Here is an 18361-nt window from a genome sequence, read left to right as displayed (position 1 = left end):
TACACTGCACTTGCTGGCAATAAGCTGGTATTGAGCACAGAGCTTTGCTCCTGCATCCAAGTGAGCTACAGAAATGTAATTTTGTTTGTATAACTGCAGCTCGACTAATGACTTTTGCTACACCTTCAATGAGGCTGGAAGATGCTATTTTTTTGCTGCTTGTTCAGAAGTCTTCCTAGAAACAAGGCCATAGTGCTGATGTGAGAAGGTACTGTCTGTGCAGAAATGAAAATTGCCTGACAAACATCAGCCTTGGCTTCACTTTGTGAGAAGCTTGTTGTATTCTAGTTCTCTTAAGCTGACTTTGGATTTCTCAACATCACAGGTACATAGCCAGCTACAGGCAGGGACTCCAATGTACTTTTACCAGCAGACAAACTCCTAGAGAATCTCGGCAATGAAGGAGATAAATTGCGTAAAGAACAAGAACAACCTAAGGGCACAACCACTGGGATCCCTACTGGTTTGTAAATCATGGAGATTTGCATGATAGGTGAGGCAGGGAATAAGTGTTGGAGGCTGAATCTGTAGCCAGAGCACCCTGTGGTTCAATGATCCTTCTGTCCCCAGCATGGTATGGGGGGACAATTTAGGGTGCTACGCAATCCAAAACTACATCTTGTGGCTAAAGAAGCTCCTTCTCCAAAGATGCTGAACAAAAGGAATCTTTTGTTCCCTGGCCACATGCCCAGTCAGTGCTGACGAAGGCTTTGTGCTCAGGTAGAAGGATAAAGATTCCATTCCTTGTTCAGTAAGTGTAAATGACATAGAATCTGAGTGTATTACCTAAAAACTGAATATAAAATAAATCGAGAACCAAAGGCATAATTTGGTGGACCAAGATAGAAATTTTGCATCTCAAACCAGCCTGATATTCCGCTAATAAAGATTTTTTTTTCTCTGACTGTGAACAGAAAGATGATACCAATTAATATCAGACTACTTACAACATAGGAGTAACTACAAAACTGAGTATCTTGGATTTATTGAACAGTAACTGTTTACCCAATTTTGGAATTTCAGAATACTTAATCAATTTATGTGCACTGCTAGCACGCATGCTAGTTTTAATTTGGTGACATTTTATAATTATTCACAGTAATGGAAAAAAAGTAAACTCTGCAAACATTTGGACAATGCTAAAACTCCTCTTCCTAACCAAACCCAGTACCAGCTTCTGTAAATGAAACATCATATATTTAAAACTTTTCACTTTATTAACAATAAATAATCTGTGGTATCACCAATCAACAAAACACTAAAGATATAGTGTGCAGATTGTCTATGTAATGATCAAAAAGGCAACATTATCACTACCTTCATAAAAACTGGAGAAATGCCAATGAACTTATGTACATGTACCATTTTCAATCATATGAACACTAAGCAGAAGAAATACACTTCCAAGTTTCTCCAATTTTTCTGTTAAGTAAGGCAATAATAAAAAGCACAGCATCACAATTAACTACAACTCTAGATACTGAGCCCTAATGCAATGCGGTGCTCAGAGGAATGTGCAAAATAAACACCTGGATTTGTACTTTGATTCTTTGTTGTGTAAAATTTAAAAAAGCAAACAAACAACACGAAGTCACAACTGTTCCTGATTCCATTGTCAGGAAAAACAAAAGCAAAGCTGGGAGAATCCAAATTGACAAAGATGTTCTCTCTCAGCCTGTGGTACCATTTGGAATATCTTGAGCATCTGCTAAATGTAGTTTTTGGCTGAAGCAAATCATTAAGGAATAACACTTTCACATACAGATAAGGCATCAAAAAGATAGGGGAGTTACATGAAACTGTGCTTACTCTGGGATATACACGAGTCCAGACAAACTCTGTTCTGGTAAGTCCTATGCTAGTTCTGCACCTCTTGATACTTGAGCATTACATACCTCCAGCATTAGCCTGTGGATCAAGGGACATGGCAAATTATTTTTATCATTATTATTATGTGGTATTATCACATTCCACCTGTGCTCTTTATGAAGTCAGCCTTAAACAGTTTTCCACAGATGTGCAGCAAATGTAGAAGCAGTGTAGGATCTTAAGCCCCAAAAACCAGAGCCTCAGCTCCTAAATGCGTGCAATGTATGTAACAACAGAAATAACCAGACTGCAGAGTAAACTGAGTGCTACACTTCTCCTCTGTCATCTTGGCTTATCAAAAGCATGGTGCAACAGACAAGCAGAGACGTTCAGCTTTATTTTCTCTGTGGGCTAAAAGCACACATTTGTTCAGTTAACTAAGCTCTGCTGAAGTATCTAACCCTAGAAATAAAAAATCAGGTCAGTTCACTCTCCAGATTCAGATCAGTGATAAACAACCACACATGTTTCTAGAAAAAAACTAAAATCTAATAGAATTCATATATCAGTGGGACCAATGCTTCTGAGTATTATTATGGATGTTTGTTCCTGAATGTCTCAATAACATGCACGCAGAAAGACCCTCCTGCTGCTGGGCTTTGCCATTGACAACACATTGTGGTACACAAGTGGTACATGGTAGCTAAATAGATCACCAGATGAAAAAAAGAAACTGTAATTAGAAGTGTTAAGATCCAGTCAGTTATGTACTGGAAGAACCTAAAAATCTATGCTGTATGCTAGCACTAATTTAAAAGAAAAGGTATTATTGAAGTGGTTTGTCTCTTGTAAAGACATCAGTTGCTGGGGAAACACACTGCAATCTGGTTACATTTAACAATAATTACAAAGCAAAACAAACATTTTAGGAAAAGGATACATAGATGAATTTAGTTCTTCTAGCTGCAATATAAATGAGGAAATTATGAAAAATAGCATTTCTGTTAATCAAATAAATGTAAGAATTATGCTGCTATGCTAAAATAAATGAATTAGAACAATGAAGGAAATAACTAATAGTTTGGGCTGAAATGTATGATTTATTACAAAAATCAAAACTACACTGAATTTTCTACAATGAGCTAAGTTCCAAATTAAGTTTAAATCTGCTGATCTCAAGAAATTTGAAGAAATTTTAACCTTTTGTTTGTTTGTTATTATGGAAATACACTAGAGAAAGTGTAGAATATCCAGATCTCTATTCCTTGTTATGTGTCATCTTCCCCAGATGTAGGAGGACAGACCACAGGGCAAATGGTCATAGTTCCCTAGTACATGGGCTGTCCCTAAGCAGGCCTACATGCTCAGGCAGCTTGCAGCTAAGCCTGCTCTCTCCCTAAAGCAACCAGCAGCTGTAACAAATGAAAACAAGGTCCTGTGTTTTCTCAAAACCAAGATGAGGGCAGGGCTCACACCTTGGTTCATTAAAGAGCTATGTTCTCCTCCACTGTAAATCACTGCCCACCCAGGAGCAGTGTTTTCCTGAACTGAGCTTTGCTGTGGGCTAAGTTCCACATTTTCTGCCTGCCATTACTTACATCTGACAGCAGTCTATCCAGGTTGGAATCACTGGCTAGTTTTCTTTTATCTTCAGGGAGTTCTTCCATCTCCCCATAGAGCTCCAGGTTGAGGCGAGCAAGTTTCTCCTGCATACTCCTCACATGCTCCATCTGCTCTATGGAACATTCATTTCCTAAAAGGACAAGCAAAAACTTTATCTAAAGAAACCCAAGAGAGCAAATGAAGGTGTGAAGATGCAGCTTTTTACATTGGCAAAGAGGAATTTTACTTGAAATTTGATGTTTAATTTGCTTTCTTGATGATTTCTCACTGTTTTACAACTGAAGTTGGTCATCCCATTTGATGTTGTGTTGTGCTGAATTTACAATGGCTAAATGTCCCAAGAGTTTTTTAGAATGCACATGGTTTTTCTATACTCCTGAATTTTTCTCTGATTTAGAAAGGCCCTTGGATTTAACTTTAAATAAGTTTAAAATAAACATTTTTTTCTAATTTTGATTAATCTGAGGGTTGCTTTCTTGGAACAGAAGGTTTATATAATACAGACTTCTCAGGTTCTTTTGTAAAATCAGTGTGGAATTAACACGACATGCTGACCTAACACTAAACTTGAAAAAAGCACGTGCATCTTTCTACTTAGTACAGGGGAAAAAAGGAAGCAAAAATGGGTAAAAGTCTGAGGCTGTAAAAACAGTAAGAAGCTAAGATAGAAAAGTAACCTGGGTAAAATGCAGCTTGCATTGAATTTCATAAAAGTTGATACCAATAGTCTAAAATGTTCATATGCAGCAAAACTGGGTGCTAAATACAGTTACTTCTTCCTACACTATCATAAATAAGTGGCTTTAAACTTGGTGTCCTAAATTCATAGGAAAAGGTGCTTCCCTGATGGAAGGAACAATGAAATGGCATATGAATCATTTCACAACACAGACAACCTTACAATGGAGGTGTAATTTAAAAACACAGTAAGACGTATTAATTATGTTAGTTTCATGTGGCAGAGTCCAACTGACAACTGCCCATGAAGCACACTTGTTTGCAAATGTTACCATTGTACAGCTATAAAAACCAAGTATTGTACACACACAATTCCTGCGCTTACCAAATGCCTGAAGTTTGCCAGAGTGGAAGTCATTCAAGAGACTCAGAAGTCCCCTTTCCATTTCCTGAACATCTGACACATCTGTGAGAAAAGAATGCTGGATTGGTGCTGCCTGTGCCCCTTTTGCTTCACCTCCTGGAGGTTTGGCTTTCTCTTTGATTACACTAAGAAAAAAAAATAAAAAATAAACATAACAAATATTACTTCCTACTTTCACTGTAAATTTGAAATGTAAGGAAGTGTACATCTGGGCTTTGAAAATTAAATGGGAAATATATAGTATATATTTCAATCACTGCTTTTAAGATACAAGCTGGATTATCAGCTTGTCTTAAAAATAAAGAACATCACTATTGCAGCATTTTGATACTGCAAAATTAAGGGTCCCAACAATCTGCTTTCCTGCTAATAGTAGGAAACATCAATGGACCACGTGTATGCAAGATGGCCATCTTGGTAATCTAAAGTGACTTTACCCAGCAGTGACACATAGGGCAGTATCACAGAAAAGACCTCTAAGTTCAGTGAGTCCAACCACTAACCCAGCACAGCCATGTTCACCACTAACTCATGTCCCCACATGCCACACCCACGTTTTTTGAACATTTCCACGGATGGTGATTCCACCACATCCCCAGACAGCCATTATCTACATAAAATCACCCAAAATGCATGTACAAACTCTCTGCAAGCCAGAGAGAAACTGCCTCAAAAATCATACTCTCCTCTTGTCACAAACATTCAGAGACTGCAACCCACGTGGAAAACAACTGGTCATAACTGATACAGGAAGGTGACCTTGCCTCCACATAAATTTTCCTACAGCTCTTTCTTCCAACCCACAAGTAACATCCCAATTTTTTTAAATCTCACCATCAAAATCACTCTCCCACTACTCTAACGTAACAAATGAAACTAGTTCATGCCTAAACATCAAGTGTGCTAAAAGTTCTCTACAGCCCTTCCTGCAAGAAAACCATAAAAATTCCAGGATCCCATAAACTTTTCTCTAGACATACCATTTATTCAGAGCCCACAGAAACTACATGGATGAAAATTAATAACCATTATAAAACTACATGAACACACAATCAATATGGACACTAAACATACAGTTAACAGTGAGAAGCAGCATGTTCTGTCTCTGACTCAGAGACAGACAGGCTGCATCCTAACCTAATACAGTTTAGGTAAGCCTTAAGAATCTGTATTAGCACTGCTTGGTAAGCTTAACAATTGTGCAAAAATGTCCAGAACTTGAAGCAGAAAGGACATTTTCTTCTCTAGATAATCTTGTGGACTGCAAGAAAATAATTCTTAGTAAATCCCAGAAGAATGTTGAGACTTGAGTAGACTGTTCAGCCAGCTGCAGAAGCCACCAATTTATAGTACATTAGTATTTACTAATATTTTCTTTAAAATATTAACACAATTTCCCTGAAGAATAATGTAGACTTTACATTGCAGAAATTCCTTATTCATCAAGCCAATACTGGATCCTTCAAACAGACTGCGCTGATGCTGGCAGTTCCGTATTTAATCTTCAGCTAAACTCGGAGGTCAGTAAATTCTCCTGCCTCTCTGCAGCTAACATTTCACTTTAAAATTCCTCTTCAATTATTTATCTACGGCGTCTGCCACAGCCAAAGAATAAATTTTCGAACATGCAGGAAAATTAACGTTCTCATACTGAAACATCAATAAAACACAAACTATTCTGACACGGTACTTTCTGAAGAACTGAATGTCTCTCTCTATGCAAGATGCTGCCCCAGCTGAGAGATCTCCAATCAAGAAACACCTGGAAATTCCAGTTCTAGCTCATCCTGTGTTGCTGTTGAGCCGCTAGCAGAGAAAAGACCCGGGTTCTCAGTGTGGCAAGAAAAGAGAGCTTTATTATTTTGATTCCAACTTATATAGACTTTTCAGAGGTCACCCAGATTGGTTAGTCAGAAACCTCCCCCTAGGCCCGACTGGCCAAGCCTGAACTGTCCAAATCTCGAGACACTGTTTTAAAAAACATCCAAACTTTATCTTTGTTTATAAAACACAGGAGAAAGTTCTCATGGGAAAGACCTGTGCTAGCCACAATCCTGCTCAATTTATGTCCTTCATTTCCTTTCATACTTGTCAGTTCCAACCTTGCAGTCATGTAGGATTTTATTTGTTGCTCACAGTTGTATATCTGGGGCTCTGCTATCTCCCATATAATGCCCAAATCTGGTCACCCTCAGAACTCATGTCTTTCACCAGTCACATCAGGCTATACCCTGCTTCAGCTAAATTGTTGTCAGTATGAGCCTACAGCATTGTGTAACATTTCATAAAGCTTACAAGAGTCCAAAACACCTTCCTTTTCTGTAAAATAAGCATTATATTGCATTAAACACAAATCATTTTGCTAAAAAAGACACATCATCAAAACTTTTCACTAGTCTGAAACTATTCTGTCACAGCCAGTCTAAAGAACCTTCAGACTGTAAGCACTGCCATGTTTCTGGCTCTCACTCCCACTACGTGTGCAAGCTGCCCCAAGCTTACCGTTTTAACTTTGGTTTTTGTACAGCAGGCTGTGGGGCAGGGTTGGAAAAGGCTGTACTTTTACTGACTGGCACTGAGCTTTTCTTGGAGTTCGCAACCTGAGCAGGGTGACTGGTAGATGATTTGGGGCTCCTCCTCTTGATCTTCCTTTCTTCCATTTCTTCCAATTTACTGCATCTAGACTAATGTCTTGCCCTTCACAGGGAAGAAAAGAAAGAAAGAAACATCCATTAAAGCTGGCATTCACAATAAAGGCACGTGGAAAAACAACTCGTGGAAATGAAACTTGTAGTTCCTTCAGAGATGAGCAGTCACTCGTTTCTGAGGACAAGAGAACTGTTTTCAGGAGAAGCTGCCTGGCCCACTTGATCAGCAGAACTGGCAGGAACTAATACCTCCATCAGCCAACAAGTACCTCCAAGTGTTCTCAAGCTTTGTGTCCCACGGAATATGGCTAGAGAACACCATGCCATTCCCACGGCAGGGAAAACCCCGACGAGTGCTGGTGGCACCAGGATCCTGTGACTCATCCACACCCAAGAACCTCCGTACAGGGAGCGGGGGGCTTTGGGAAAACTCAGCCGATGCCGAGTTGTTGTGGTTACACACTAGCTATTGCTATCACTATTACAGCTGCTGTTATCACACACTTGTTCCTGCCGTGCCCCGCTCGTTCCTACGCTTACAGCTGCTGGTGCTGTACACGCCAGGCTGCTCCCGGCGGGCCCTGCCCTGCCCGACAGACCCCACGCCGTGTGCGGTTACCGGGCGCTCCCTCGCCACCTCCTCGCTAGGAAACGCCTCTCACACCCGTCACACCCCGCAGCCGCCAGAGAGCGCCGCGGGCAGCGCGACGCGACCCCCGGGTGCCATCGCGGACCCGGCACCACCTGCCGGGACGAGGAGAGCCTGCCCGCGGCACGGGCAGCCGCAGCCGTGTGCCACAGCCGTGTGCCACAGCCGTGTGCAGCCGTTCCCGTACGGCGGAGCCCGGCCCGCCGGCGGTGCCCCGCGAGCAGCAGCAGCAGGAGGATGGAGCAGCCCGGCCCGCCGGCGGTGCCCCGGGATCAGCAGCAGCAGCAGGATGGAGCAGCCCGGCCCGCCGGCGGTGCCCCGGGATCAGCAGCAGCAGGAGGATAGAGCAGCCCGGCCCGCCGGCGGTGCCCCGCGAGCAGCAGCAGCAGCAGGATGGAGCAGCCCGGCCCGCCGGCGGTGCCCCGGGATCAGCAGCAGGAGGATGGAGCGGCCCGGCCCGCCGGCGGTGCCCCGCGAGCAGCAGCAGCAGGAGGAGGATGGAGCAGCCCGTCCCGCGCCCCCCGCGCGCCCCCCGCAGCCCCGCCCCTACCTGGGGAGGCCCCGCCCCCGCAGCCGCGCGCGGACCCCCGCGGAAGCGGCCGGCTCGGCCCGGCGCGCGGGTCACGTGACGGCGGGGCGGCCCGGCTGCGCCGCGAGGTGCATTGTGGGAGTCCCGCCTCACGCCACCGCCTCCCGGCCGGGCGGACTACAGCTCCCAGAATGCCTTGCGGCGCAGCGCTGTCTGCCGGTGCTCCATGGCTGTCACGGCCAAGGGTTTCTCCCAGAATATCTGCTCTAAGTTTAACACGTGTTAAACACACGGGGAAAAGCACTGCGCTGCCGACCTGCGGTCCTTGTCCCAGCTGACGCCGTGCGGTAGCGCTCTGCCTTCTGCCTTGCTCACTCGATCTCCTGCCTGTAGTTACACTCCAGCCACAACCCACTCGATACTGAATAGGCCTCAGCTGGTTTTGCTTTTTTGTACTATCCTGAGCACTGGGAGCCTCAAATGAGTCTTTTACACTGTGCGGAAAATCACAGAGTCATTAGGGTCGGAAGTGACCTCTGGAGATCATCCAGTCCCACCCCCTGCCGAGGCAGGGTCACCTAGGGCAGGTGACACAGGAGCTCGGCCAGGTGGGGTTTGAATGTCTCCGGATAGGGAAACTCTGCGACCTTCCTGGGCAGCTTCTTCCAGTGCTCTGCCACCCTCAGTGTAAGGAAGCTTTCCCTCATGTTGAGGTGAAACTTCTTGTTGGACCTTGTGGAGCCCTGATCAGGGAGCTGACTCATTTGTAGCCTTTGTTACCTGTGTTTATTAGCATAAGTTTACAGCCAGTTGAACTGTGTTGGTATGGACAGCAACTGAGCCCTCCAGGAAATTATCCTCAGATGTTGCACAGCAGCAGATAGGGTCAGCGACAGGAATTCTCTCCAAGAGCACATGCTGGAAGAACTCAGTATACTCACATAGAGTTATATGGGCTAGGAAGGCCAGCCGTGGAACAGCAAGTTTGAGACGACAAGAGGACGTATTAAGTTGAGCCAGGGCAGGTTTAGGTTGGCCATTAGGGGGAATTTCTTCACAGAAAGAGTGATTAGACATTGGAACGGGCTGCCCAGGTAGGCAGTGAAATCACTGTCCCTGGAGATTATTAAGATGAGAATGGACATGGCACTGAGTGCCATGGTCTTGCTGACATGGTGATGTTCGGTCATAGGTTGGACTCGATGACCTCAGAGGTCTTTTCCCACCTAATTGTTTCCGTATTTCTGTAGCCTTGGAGAGTGAAGGCTGGGAGGAGAGCAGAGCGGTCGGCAGAGGGGCCATCATCCACTAAAGCTGGCATTCACAGTAAAAGCAAGTGGAAAAACAGCTCATGGAATTGAAACTTGTAGTTCCTTCAGAGATGAGCAGTCACTCATTTCCGCGAACGAGAGAACCCAGTTTTCAGGAGAAGGAGGGCACTCGGGGCCGTGCCGGTGCCCCCCGCAGTGACTCGGGCGGCACGGACCCCCGGCAGTGCCTGTCCCCGCCCGCAGGGGGCAGCCCCTGCCCGCGCTCCGCACTCCCGACCGCCGCTCCGCTCCCGGCCCCCGAGCGCTCCCGGCGGAGGCGCCGCGCGTCAGGAACGCGTCTCATGAACCAGGAGGAGCCACTCTCATCCCCGCGGCAGATGTGCCCGGGACGGCTATCGATCCCAGTCAAAGGAGGAACACTGCTGCCACGTTGAGCTGGATGCAGCTCTCTGTGTCATTTCCGACCTGGATTTCAGTCCTGAGTCGTTGGCTTGCAGGAATTTTCAAGGCAGGCAGTATAATTAGCAGGGTGTGCCTACCTAACCTGAGTAATTAACGAGTTCAGCCCCACCAAGTCTATTTCCTGGTGCCGTCGGTATTGCATTTGTGGTCATCACTTCTCACCTCAGTGCCCCCTGTCATTGACGGCTTTGTGGACTTGAATGGTCAGCACATCTTTCCTATCTATGGCTGGTAGCCTGAACTGTTTTCCCCTCGTGTGACAGGAGTTTTTTGCCTGGAGAAATGAACTCATTCTCAATTATGCCTACAACTTGTCAGCTTGAATTTCTTCCACCTACAAGATCTAATTTTGTACTTGAGAAGCGTGTTGTTCGTAACTGAATGTTTTCTGATGAAGACTCTCAAGACATTATTCACACACCAGCTGTGAAGGGTGGTATAATCCACATCACCCACAGTGGAAACATTGACCAAAAATTCTACTGGTGTTTGCAAGTGTGTGTCTCAGTATGAAGGTTTCATGGCTTAACGGGTGTGCACTACCTAGAATGCATCCCTACCTCTGTCTAAACTTTCCATGATACCAAGAGAATGATTCTCCAGTCATACTCTGATCCTTCTTATGGATCTTGAATTAGACCTGAGGGGCTATTAAGTAGCAGTGCCTCATCAAGACTTGCACACAGCATGTTAGAGCTGTGAGACTCAGTGGCCACTTTGAGTCCAAAAAGCGGGGCTGTCAAAGGGAGATTGTATTTGAAGTGATTCTCAGGTGAAGGACAGGGACCAAATGTCCACTGAAGATCATCCTGCAGTGAAAGTAATTTCTTGCAGCAGGTCACAGTTTGGGTCTGAGGAGCTGGTTCAATTCTGATACATTATGGCCAGTGTTGCAAGAGGTCTGTGATAAACCAGTGATACATTGACTTGTGGGAATAAACATCCTAACAGTGTTTGCATGTAAGCAACTGAGAAGAAAGAAATTAATCTCTGTAACACTGGAGATGCATTAAACAAAAAGATGGTAGTACAAGACTTAAGGGACAGGTATAGAAGCTGAAACAGTTGATTCTGTAATACAAAGGGCTTCTGATACCTGGTTTTACACGTATTACAGGGAAACCAGCTAGCAAAAGGCACACAGGCAGTGAGCCAGACACAAATTCTCAGTCACAGGGCTGCCCAAGAAGAATCCTCATTTGCACACATACATATATGTGTATCCATAAATATATAGGAGGCTACAAAAGGTGGACAAATCGAGACTTACAGGTAGATTCGTACAGGTATTTGGGAGATTTGTATGAAATAAATATTGTTTCTGCAGGGTGACTTTGGAAACATTTGTGTTCATTCAGCTCATTTCTCACATGCTATATGAGTAAGTAAATGTACCTGCCTTGCAGTTGGTATATAGAGGTGTGGTTTATTTTTCCCTGTGTGATTACAGGTGTTCTGTTTGACAGTTTGGATGGAAGGTGACTGAGTGTCCTTTGTTTCTATCAAAGCAGTTGAAATAGAATGACTGATGTTCTGTTTTTAAATAAAGGGGAAATGTTTCCATCACTAAGCAATTTTAAAATAAAATTACTTTCATATTCAGGAAGCAGTTGGACTCCACAGTCAACCCTGCTTCAGTTTAGTGTCTCACTAGGAGGGATCAAGTACTACACATAAGCCATAAAATAAATTTTAGCATGCAGCTAGTATTTTGCTCCAAGTGAATTTCTTATCACTGCACACTACATCACATTAGAATTATTATTAAGATGCCTCTGTTATTTCTATATCTGATATAACAGAGCCTACAAGGGCAGATAATTGAGAAAGCATCAGACTTTATGTTTCCATAAAGAAAGTAATTTTATAGTGAATAATTAATTTCTTTTAAAAGATAATAGTAAGTTAAGAGCAAAGAATCAAAGGTAACATGGTCTTGATTTGATACTAAAAATCCTACTGCAGATAACACTGTTACCTGGAATCAAATAAAATTTGAGGGAGGAAAAAGGCATGTTTTGGATTATCTCTGTCTAAGCTTTTGCATAATTTTGTATTGTGGTAATGATTCACAGTCCAGAAAAGACTTTTCTCTTCCTTTAAAAGACTTTTTTCTGACAACTCCACCATGCATTACAGTGATAGTATTTGTATATACTTGTTGACTGAAATGCTCCAAGGGTAAGAGTGTTTTAATAGCAACAATGTTATTGTTTAAGCAGCAAATTAAAAAGTTAATTGAATCTGATTTTATTTACATGTATATCTCCTTACAAACTAGAGGCCCACCTTTGAAGATGCTTTGAAGAAGAACTTCAAAGAAGTTAAGTCTGTACTTTGTATTGAGATATGCATGCAAATAAAATCAGATTCTTCTTTCTGAAAACCCTATTCCGTTAACATGAGATGGCAAGTCGGTTCTAAAGGCTTCCAAGACAGTGATGAAAGCACTGGGTTCTTGAGCTTCTATAATTAATTTTAGATGTATTTCACAGGTTGGCACCTTGTAGTCATGGAAGCCTGACATTGCTGTAGCATCACCTTCCAAAAAAGAGCATAGTCTGGGGACATATCTATTCATAGGAAGGAAAGTACTTATGGCTGGTTTGTGAGGAGCAGCATAACAAGGTGTGTATGTATCTATCAGCCAGATAAACATGCAGAACAATGCAGCAAAGTTGAGATGATACATATAATTAATTAACATTAGATTAGTATGGATGTAGAATTGCATGGGTTATGCCCGTGTATCCTTCTTTAGAGATTGGTGATGGATATGTCCCCAAGAAATGTGACTGAAAATGTGTCAACATGTAAGCATTGTATCTCTCTTTCCCCCAGCTACCATTGTGCTAAGTGAAGGAATATGATAATATATAAATATTTAGACTTCTGTATTATTACTGATCTGTTTCCACATCTCTAGCATGAATAGTCCATTGAAATCAGTGCTGTTACACAAGTGAAAGCAGTTTAAACCTCCACCAGTATTATGTGCTTATAAAGAGTTCTCATTGCAAAAAATCAATACTTGATAAGCTGCCAAGACATTAAATACATATTTAATTAATTAAATTAAAAAATTAAATAAGCAGGTTATCTGCTTAAAAACTAAACAAATCTTTTACCTGAATGCGAGTGAAGAATAAACCACCTCCTTGGGCCAGCAGTATGGTGATTCAGGCATCCAGGACATAGTAACAAGGGGAGGAAGGAGGGAGAAGAAAAGGGACTTGCTGAATTCTTTGGAAAGCAGTAGCCACCCCAAGAATTGGCCTCTAGGGCCTGAATGTCCGTGGACAGCCCCACCTGTCCCCCAGCCCACTGCCCAGGAGCCCCACTTCAGCTTAGCATGGGGCCTTCAATTCCTGCCTAAGCTAAGGGTCCCCAGCTCTCTCTTCAGCTCCTGGATGGACCCCTAGAAAATAATTTTTAAAGAATGTTATTAATACATCCAGTGGTTAGTCTGGGTTTTACATTCACAGTATCATGGAAGTAATAGTGACTGGAAAGCACTTCTTGAGGTCATAGCATCATGGGCTAATTCAGTTTGTAAGAGACATAAGGTCCAAGTCAAAGTAGGTCAACTGTATGCATAGACCAGGTTCCTGGGGCTTTAACCAGTTTCTCTTGAAAAACTTCCAGGATGAAATCTGCACAAATATCCTCTAGCACAGCCTCCTCCTCAGAGCAGGGCTACTGCCACATCAGATCAGCTGTGTCTTTGTCTGGCCAGGCCTTGAAACCTTCAAGGATGGAGACTCTACAACCCTTGCAGACAACTTTTTCCAGTAGTGCATTACTGTCCTAGTGAAGTGGTTTTTCCTCATAAAATTTTAGTTATTTAAAAACATGTGAATAGTTTATATGTGTTCAGTAGATATAGAAGCTATTGTACAGTTACATTTGCCTTCCTCTAAATATTTAGTGTAAGTATTTGTCATATGCATTAAGATCCCCTAATGAAAAAGCACTTTAGTGCTGTACTTTAGCTGTTTTTGCAATCCCGATACTCCAGCTGGAAAAGGAAGAAGACTACCATTGGGTCTGCCAGCACAAACAGTATTCCAGGTGCAGTCCCAAACTGAATACAATTTTTCAAACTGTCAGGGATGTAAAACTAAGATTATCCATAAATGCAGTGGTAGTTTCCTAGTGTATAATGTGTTCTCCTTTAGAATTGTTTCAAAATGGTTTCCTTGGTTTTAGATGCTGGCATGTTGTAAAAAGAGAAGGGTTTTCTGAAGGATAAGGATGATAGCTGATTTCCGTCTTGCACCACTGTCTTGCTTGGACAATGCTTGTTTAAATGTTAAAATACTTTATAATCAAATAATTCCATCTAACAAACTTTCACTATTTTTTTCATAAATAACGTTTTTCATGGGACTCAACCCATTGATAGACATGAGAAAAGTCTGGGATAATATGGCACCACTCCTGCAAGCATGTTCAATAGTTGACAATTATGAACTTCATATGAGCTTTTAAAATAAATCAAAATAAATCTTCAGCAAATTCTTTGCCCTTGGGCAGCCTGCTGAACTATTTTTGCAGGTACTCACTGGGCTACTCACTATAAATGTAATAATGTTTACAATCATTTTAAGATTAGCATCATAGTTTTTACAGAATTCCATGAAAGTCAGAAAAAACTGAATGCTTGTCAACCAAAATGGGCAGTAAGTTCTAGAAACAAGAGCAGATCAGAAAACATGTGACAAAATGTTCTTCTCTACAGCTGGGGATGTGTTAGTGCAGAGTATGGTTTCTGATGTATATTATAGAAGTAAAACATTGACAGGGTTGCTGGATTTTATTTAAGCTAAAATTGGTAACACCTGTTCTCAGCAGGCACCTGCTCTTTCCCCCTTTTAAATATTGAATAATGTTTATGATTAATTTAGTACAACAAGACAGAGCATGCAGCTCATACCACAAAGAACCAAAGTGCATCCTTTGTTTTCTGTAGCCTGTTTTTCAAACTGTTCAGTAATTTATCACAAGAGGACCGTAATGGAGTAGGACCTTGCAGGGAAAGAAAAAACAACAGTTTTAAGGTCACAATTGAAATAAAATACTTGCTCAGTTTTTTTTACAGCTTGGCTAAGTGCCTACAAAAATGGGTTTATTTTCTTTGCCAGTGTTTACACTTCAGTAGGAGAAACTACTATTCATATTATCTCTAGGAGATGCCACTGAACAGAATTTCTTGTACAGAGTAACCCAGGCATGCCAGGGAAGGTTGAGTAAATAAAGCTTAACTTTTCAGAGGAATTCCAGCCTCACCTCTACTGTGCACAAACATGGGCTTGTGGACATAATCACCTATACACACCTCTGAATGTCATGGGCAAGAATCCCAAAGCTGTGAAACTCTGTACAATCTCAGGGAGCAAATAGACACAATTCCTATCACACAAACCATGAAACAGGACAAGGATACAAGGATACAAGACAAAAGAGGAAAAAGGAAACAGTTAGATAACTTCTATGTACATGATCCACCATGTCAATGTTTCTTCTGGCATCGGGGGCAACAACAAGTTTATAGCTTACGGGAAAGAATTTGTAGGTGATTTTTTTTGATGGATCATTTGGCTTAAAAGAAAACTTAAAAGAAAACTTACAATTTTCTTTTTAAGCCACACAATATGAAACTATGCCAAATATACTTTTTTTCCCCCTAATGCTAAACTCCATATGCAAAATGATAGGCCCCATTTGGAAACTTCAATTCAACTCAAGAAAATCCAGCAATTTTTTTAAGTGAGATCTGTGAAGATTATGCCTGCAAGAACTGTGAAGGCAAGGAGCTAGGCTTTCTTTATTGAATGTGCTAAGAGCATGAAATATAGCTCTCATAGTTACACTTATAGAAATAAACTTATGTTCTAGAAATATAACTCAGATTGTTATCTTAGTATCAAAGTAGGACTGTGAGTTATTTGCAGTCTGCAATTTTTCCTGGTCAGATTTGTAGTTGGCCTCAAGTCATTTCTCTGTGTTTGGAAAATTGAATTCCCTTCCCCCTCTATAGCTTGGTGGCTTAGTACAAATACAACTGCTTCGATGTTTTAAGAGCATCGAGTGACTATTTTTTTCCAGGCTAGAAGACATATTGTTGAGAAGTTCCACTGACTAAATGTCTGTTCTCTCAAACAGACATTGGAAAGCATGTTTGTAATTTCAGACTCCATTTTGCTAGACATATACAAATGCAGAATTAAAAACAAACACAAATTCATTCCCTAAAGAGAATAAGTGTACACAGAAATATCTGTACAGAAAACTGTTTCCAAGCAATGCAGACACTAAACAGTATTCTAAAGTTTCCTTTTTAATATGATTTTACTCCACTGACTCTAATTAGAAAAATTAAACATTTGAAGCATTTTCCTTTGCATTGGAAATACTAAAGAGGAATACAGTTCTCAGCTCCAAACAAGAGACCTGTGATGATGGGCACTGTATTGCTGTAGAATAAAGAGGGCCTTTGGAGAAAATGGTTTAAGGCTTAAATATGAGCTTTTAAAATAAATCAGTGGTGGAATACAATGGGCATGTGAGCATCACTGTTTCACTGAAGGCAATTGTATATACACGAATATTTTATTATAGTATGGTACAGTAGATATTAGTCACAAGAATTCTATTTTAAGGTTTCCTTAAATTAATAGTAATAGAATAATGGGTTTAAATTAGACCTTCCTTTAAAGGTATATAAATGAAAACCCCAACTATATGGAAAGCATGGTAAGGAGTTATAGACTTCAGTGGAAAATAACTGACTATATGCCTTCAATGTTTTCATTGTGGATCACAATGATTTTGTTAGTATTCAAAACTGCAGTTGTAGCTGTCATTAAATGCAAATCACAGAAAAATTGACACAGTGAAGAGAGAAACTGACATCATTGTAACACTGGGGTTTTTTGTTTTGTTTGGGTTTTATTTCTTTTTTCTGTGTATGCACAACCAGGGATTAAATTTGCAAACTTTTGGAAAGAGAACACAAGGGCGAGTCCTGGAAGGAAGCTCAAACACAGTCAACTTTTTTTTCTTCTAAAGAAGTATTCCTGAAATAGGCTGAAATTCTTTACACTTTCTTTCACCACATTTCTAAGAAAAACTAAAGAGAATCTTTTTTTAGCTATATTTCTCTGTATTTAAAAGTTTCATCCTATGCTATTAAGCAAAGTGTTCATCTGTTTTTTTCTTAAACTAACTAAAAAATTATTTTGCTAGAAATGCTTAAAACTGGGCATGTTCATAGTTCTCTAAGGAATGTGTACTCGGCCAAATCTGAAAACACTTGGAACAGAAAGAAAGTCGGAGTATATTTTGCACACTGTGCTAAATTTTTTTACTGATTTATGAAGGAGACACTGATGCTTAGCTTGTACAGTTTGTTGGGTCCATGCAGTGAAATAAACACAGCTGCGTTTATTACAGTGATTGCATAATCACATATTTGGTACTCACAAACTTCTGGGAATATTCAAAGAGCAATATGTGCTGAAAATCCTAATTTCCTTAACCTTCTCTATTACTCGCAATTTATTTTAAATTTAATGTAAGGCTTTTGTTTGCATAAGTTAGATATTTTAATAGTAATGATTCTGCAACAACAGTAATTCACAAATTTTATTTCTAATAAATAAATAAATAAATATAGTGGAATTTCTAGATAGCCATAATACCATCAGTCTTTCAAATTATTATTTTGGAATTTGAAAATATTTTATTCTACTTTATTGGCAATATGCCAGTCTTTGAGAATGACTTTGTATATAAACAAAACCACTGAGCTTTGCAGCATAAACCCATTAAATCTCATCACAAGCAGTCACCAGGTAGATTAAATTATGCAAAGGAAAATAAACAAGGCAGCCAGAGACATTTAATGATCTACCACAGTGGAAAATTCTTCCCAAATGAATATTTTTTGATGTCAGCTTAAAACAAAAAGTATTTTTTCTGGCATCCTGTAGATATCCAGAACATGGATAGTATGCTAAATATATTTAGGAAATATTTTGTCGTTTTTTCTAACCTGAAAATGGAGAGGTGAGTTTAGACAGTGGTGGAGTCAAAGATTGCTGCACACACACCCACTGTAATTTCACCAGTGACTGTTTCATCCATGGTGGAGATCCCAGTGACAAACAGTGTTCACTCACAAGGAAGAGAATGGGGAAATCTGTGCTGGTCAATAGACGGTTTATCATGCCCCTGGTTTTGTCAGTGACCAAACTCTGCGTTTAA

The 18361-nt window shown here is 41.2% G+C and overlaps 1 protein-coding gene across 6 annotated transcripts; it reads right to left on the bottom strand.

Moving 5' to 3' along the window:
- Nucleotides 1-1196: 1196 nt before the first annotated feature.
- CCDC28A (coiled-coil domain containing 28A) lies at nt 1197-8481 on the bottom strand. 6 transcript variants are annotated; one of them, XM_085055696.1, is made up of 6 exons: nt 8382-8479; nt 7037-7231; nt 4496-4659; nt 3408-3562; nt 2750-2772; nt 1197-1725 (listed from the first exon to the last, which is right to left on the bottom strand). In XM_085055696.1, the coding sequence occupies exons 2-6, from the start codon at nt 7192-7194 to the stop codon at nt 1671-1673; spliced, it is 555 nt and encodes a 184-aa protein (XP_084911822.1). In that variant the 5' UTR covers nt 7195-7231; nt 8382-8479; the 3' UTR covers nt 1197-1670. The 6 variants fall into 6 exon arrangements, with proteins under 6 accessions (XP_084911822.1, XP_084911824.1, XP_084911823.1 ...); XM_085055698.1 differs by lacking the exon at nt 8382-8479 and adding an exon at nt 8019-8088; XM_085055697.1 differs by lacking the exon at nt 8382-8479 and adding an exon at nt 7687-7838.
- Nucleotides 8482-18361: the final 9880 nt, after the last annotated feature.

This window comes from Lichenostomus cassidix, chromosome 3 (assembly GCF_008360975.1).
Source record: "Lichenostomus cassidix isolate B80296 chromosome 3, HeHo_3.0, whole genome shotgun sequence".
Classification (NCBI taxonomy): Eukaryota; Metazoa; Chordata; class Aves; order Passeriformes; family Meliphagidae; genus Lichenostomus; species Lichenostomus cassidix.
This window is presented reverse-complemented; position numbering and strand designations above follow the sequence as displayed.

What these genes read in the sequence shown, in the direction of transcription:
- CCDC28A (XM_085055696.1), bottom strand. Translation starts at nt 7,194, where the DNA reads ATGGAAGAAAGGAAGATCAAGAGGAGGAGCCCCAAATCATCTACCAGT. An exon ending in TGGCAAACTTCAGGCATTTG is followed by an intron (nt 3,563 to 4,495) that starts GTAAGCGCAGGA and finishes TTGTCCTTTTAG; the next exon opens with GAAATGAATGTTCCATAGAG. An exon ending in TGGATAGACTGCTGTCAGAT is followed by an intron (nt 2,773 to 3,407) that starts GTAAGTAATGGC and finishes TTTATATTGCAG; the next exon opens with CTAGAAGAACTAAATTCATC.